At 34.1% G+C, this 4417-nt stretch overlaps 1 protein-coding gene across 1 annotated transcript; it reads left to right on the top strand.

Moving 5' to 3' along the window:
* Nucleotides 1-1799: 1799 nt before the first annotated feature.
* Nucleotides 1800-3260, top strand: LOC111883680 (glycine cleavage system H protein 2, mitochondrial). Its single transcript, XM_023880001.3, has 3 exons — nt 1800-1997; nt 2620-2879; nt 2981-3260. The coding sequence occupies exons 1-3, from the start codon at nt 1916-1918 to the stop codon at nt 3104-3106; spliced, it is 468 nt and encodes a 155-aa protein (XP_023735769.1). The 5' UTR covers nt 1800-1915; the 3' UTR covers nt 3107-3260.
* Nucleotides 3261-4417: the final 1157 nt, after the last annotated feature.

Raw genomic sequence — 4417 nt, 5'->3', positions numbered from 1 at the left:
CCGACCTTTATCCTTTGATGGTGGAAACGGGGAAACATCAATCTTATCCTATGGTTTATAGGTTGTTGAAGTTGGTTTTGATTTTACCCGTTGCAATCGCAACGGTCGAAAGATGTTTTTCAGCGATGAAGTTTTTGAAGACGGATCTATGTAACAAAATAGGTGATGATTTTTTGAACGATGCCATGATTTCTTATGTTGAAAAAGAAGCACTTATGAAAGTGAAGATCGAAGATGTAATGGATCGGTTTCAAAAAATGTGTACCCATAGATGTCAAATTTAGATATTAAGATGTAATGGATCGATTTGATGTGCTAGTACTTTTAACTTTTTTTATGTTATTATATTCGGACGAAAAACAAAATTATGCCACTGCTGTGACAACTTTCGGTGTCTGCCACTGTCACCACAACATAACAACTTACTCGACACTAGAATACAGATCTAACAGATCACCACAACCTATCTGCATACTCGATACCAGAATACATATCTAACCAATCACTACAACACCGTGTCATACTAAGTAACAACAATCTAAGAAACGCCTGACCATATATAATCAGAGGTGAGATAGCCACCCAGACAAATGACCCTACCCTAGAACCACAACCAAACAAGGAACATGTAAGAGAGCCTAGATCAAAAGTCCTAAGTATATCATACGTGACTATATACAGTCCCTATGACATCCCTCTACTAATAGATAACCGAAAACTAGTGTGCCGACATTGGTGCCTTTGATCCACGGTATAATGAGGCGAAACTCACTTGAAATGAAGAAACCCGAGAATATCATGATCCGATCCCTGCTGCATTTCTCGCTCCTGCGGAACCACTAACATTAAAACCATATAAAATCTCAATCGCCAATCCAAACCCTCATGTTTAACCTAAAGTCAAACTTGGTCAAAAGTCAACGGAGTCAACAAAGAGTCAAAGTCCAAGGTCAAACGAGTCAAAATCATAAGTTAACTGAGTCAACCCAACTGATTCAACTCAGCCGAGTCGACCCAGTGAGCGTATGCGGGGCGTACTTTGCAGGTACGCGGGACGTACTCCTCCGTTGATCAAATCGAGATTGTTGACTGTGTACGCTGGGCGTACTCCCAGGTTCGCGAAGCATAACTCCAGACTTCATTTTCTTCCCATAAAGTGCTTAATATAACGACTTAATACGTCCAATTGCAGATCCAATGTCACATTGTCAATAGGAGTCATAAAGTTTCCAACTTTATGACTTTGCATGCTTAATAAGTGCTTAATCCATAAAAGCCCAACATCTTAATGCCTTAAGACTCTCCATAATATGCATGGGACAAAACCAACCATTGGGAAGGGTTAGATTATTTTCTACTTTGCTGCTAGGTGGATTTATTAAGAAAAGTGAGTATGGTCGTGACATTATTGGAAGTCTCGAGTTTTAGGTCCTCTTAACTTTTGTACTCGTGTTACGCCCCTGGTTATACTTAGGCTTGAGGTTACCGCCTATTTTTTGTTTTTTTTTATTATATATTTCTACTTGCCATACCAAAAAAAAAAAAAATACAAAATAAACATATTAATTTGGATAATTATGACGTCACTATTTGTTTTTTCTTTTCCCTTTTCACTCCACCAACCCTGATGATGCTCACCCGGGCAATGCGGGATCGTTACGTTTGGTGACAAACTTTTCATATTTAGTATTTACCCCCTTCATTTTTATATATATTATTAAATTTGTTAATAGTTTTTATTTTTTATTTTGACAATTATGTTTTTTTGGATCGTTATTACCTAAAATGAAGTGACCTAGCAACGCACTACACACATACTAGTGGGAAGTTTCACACACATAAACCCTTTCTTTACCCTTGCTATTGCTAGAGGAGCAGGGGAACAGTTGCTTGGTGAATCTATTTATCAATAACAATGGCGATGGCATCAAGATTATGGGCATCCAAAGCTGCTTCATACCTCAAGATCGCTACTTTCAACAGAGGTTTTGCTTCTGGTAATCACTCCACTTCCATCACCTTTCTACACTACTTTTGATTTCATCGGTTCCCCCCCAGATTTCCATGTGATCTAGGGTTTTCTTACATTCAAAATCTGATACTCTTATCTACTGTCTAGAACACACAATTTTGTATGATCCGTCTTGAAAAACGTTACAGCTTGATAGTTTTCGTTAATTTTTCGAATCGATTTTGATGAATTCTCTTTTAGAAATGAACATGCTCGATCATGTCAAGTGATCTAGTTTCTCGATGTGTGCGCAGGAGTTCTGGTTACATGCATCTTCGAATTTCATGATGTTCATAATGTGAGCATCAATCTAGATTACTAAATCCTACATAGAGACGATTCTAAGCCCTTAATAGTAAGTTAATAATCCTTAATAGTAAGTTAAACTGGGAGATCTGGAGATTGTCAGGATTCTAATTTAGGGAAAATCAAGTCATGATATAGGAAAAGACCAAGATTATGAAATGGTATCCTGTACATTAGACAAACCTTTTATTCATTGAATAAATTCGAAAAAAGTACATTTAACCATACAGAATGATGCTAAATCTATTATTATGGTGATTAGGAATGTTTAGACTGATAACGTGATTTTGTATTGGTTTCAGTTGTGAAGGATCTAAAGTATGCAGATTCACATGAATGGGCAAAAATTGAAGGCAAGTGTGTGACAATAGGGATTACAGATCATGCTCAGGATCACTTGGGGGATGTGGTGTATGTTGAGTTACCAGAAGTAGGGACAGATGTAACACAAGGTAGTGGTTTTGGTGCAGTTGAAAGTGTTAAGGCTACTAGTGATATTAACTCTCCTGTTTCTGGCAAAGTCGTTGAAATCAATGAACAACTCACCAGCTCACCTGGCTTGGTAACTTTTCCATTGCTCCTTTTTTTTAGAGATATAATAAATAGAATTTACACAACCCTGTCTACTCCCTAATCTGATAAAAAATTAAGTAATGTTTTCAGGTAAACGGGAGCCCATATGAGAATGGATGGATTATAAAAGTTGAGATGAGCAACACTGATGAGGTTAAATCTCTAATGGACTGCGATCAGTATTCAAAGTTTTGTGAAGAAGAAGATAACCACTAAGCTAACAGTGATGTGCTCCAAAATGACAAAATAATTCCCATGGTGGCTCGAGTTGACAATTGTTGATTGGAGTTTTCTGTAATTTCAGTCAGGTGTTCGCTTCATTTGTGAAAATGTTTTGGATTCTTTTTAAATGATGTCTCTTTTGAAAGAAGTGTTGTATGAAAAAAAAAACAACTGTTTCTTTTTTGGATTGAATAAACTGTGTGAGTGTAGATGAGCATTCTACACTTGAGGAAGAAAAAAATTGAGATATCATAGTCACCAATAACCCTCAATAGATATGAAGCAAATACTACATCATTGAGCCAAAATCTAAACTATTAACGATCTAGATAAACATATTTATAAAAAAAAGTAAGAAACATACAAAATTATGATAAACAGAAGAATTAAATTGGCCGACCAACTATTTGCATTTTTCTATAATGTCCCTAAACAAAGAGCTATTGTCCCTGGTTATAACTTATAACAGGTCATATAATGTTATACGAAGGACAATAAGTTTTTTACGAGCTAAACATGTCATAATGGTATAAAGAAGACATGATTTGCTTGTATTCTTTTTGGTTGATGGGAATTGTAATTATATTCTTGTAGTATTTAAATTTTTAAATAATTTCATTTTGTTTGTATCTAGTCCAATATTTATCTCATTTCACATAGCTGGTGAAAATGTTAAAGGAAGCGACACACAAAGACAATGGGTGGTCATGGGTTGGGTTGATATTTTCAAGTCAACCTAATCTTTAGATAAATGGATTGTTATCGGGTTGATTTGTGTATGTAGTTTCCGACAAAATCTATTAAATAAATAGGTTAAACTTGTGTTAACCTATTTACAATCAAATAAATAAATTAACTAACTAAATATTATACCACTTAAATTAGTTCCAAATGTAAATAAAACTTCATAAATATGACAAAAGCATAATCCAAATTCATAAATACAAATAAATTGTTTAAATAACATTATAAATGTTTATTTTCAAAGTGATTTTGAAGAGTAATTAATGTTAAAAAGAAGATGTAAATTAGGATTGAATTTTTATAAAACATAAATAATAATACAATATCATAATTTATAAATTAATACTTTGATTAATATATAATAATACTCAAATAATTGTTTAATTAAATATATATTAAAGTTAAACGGATTGACAAATTGATAATATTTAACCTAATTCAACTTATTTAATTAAATGAGTTAGATGGATTGATCCATCAATCTTAAATAGGTTGAATCTCAACCCAACCTATTTTGGATTGAGTTGGTAGGGTTCACGTGAGTGAGTCTTTTCTTTTTAG

Source organism: Lactuca sativa, chromosome 3, assembly GCF_002870075.4.
Source record: "Lactuca sativa cultivar Salinas chromosome 3, Lsat_Salinas_v11, whole genome shotgun sequence".
NCBI classification, from domain to species: domain Eukaryota; kingdom Viridiplantae; phylum Streptophyta; class Magnoliopsida; order Asterales; family Asteraceae; genus Lactuca; species Lactuca sativa.
This window is presented reverse-complemented; position numbering and strand designations above follow the sequence as displayed.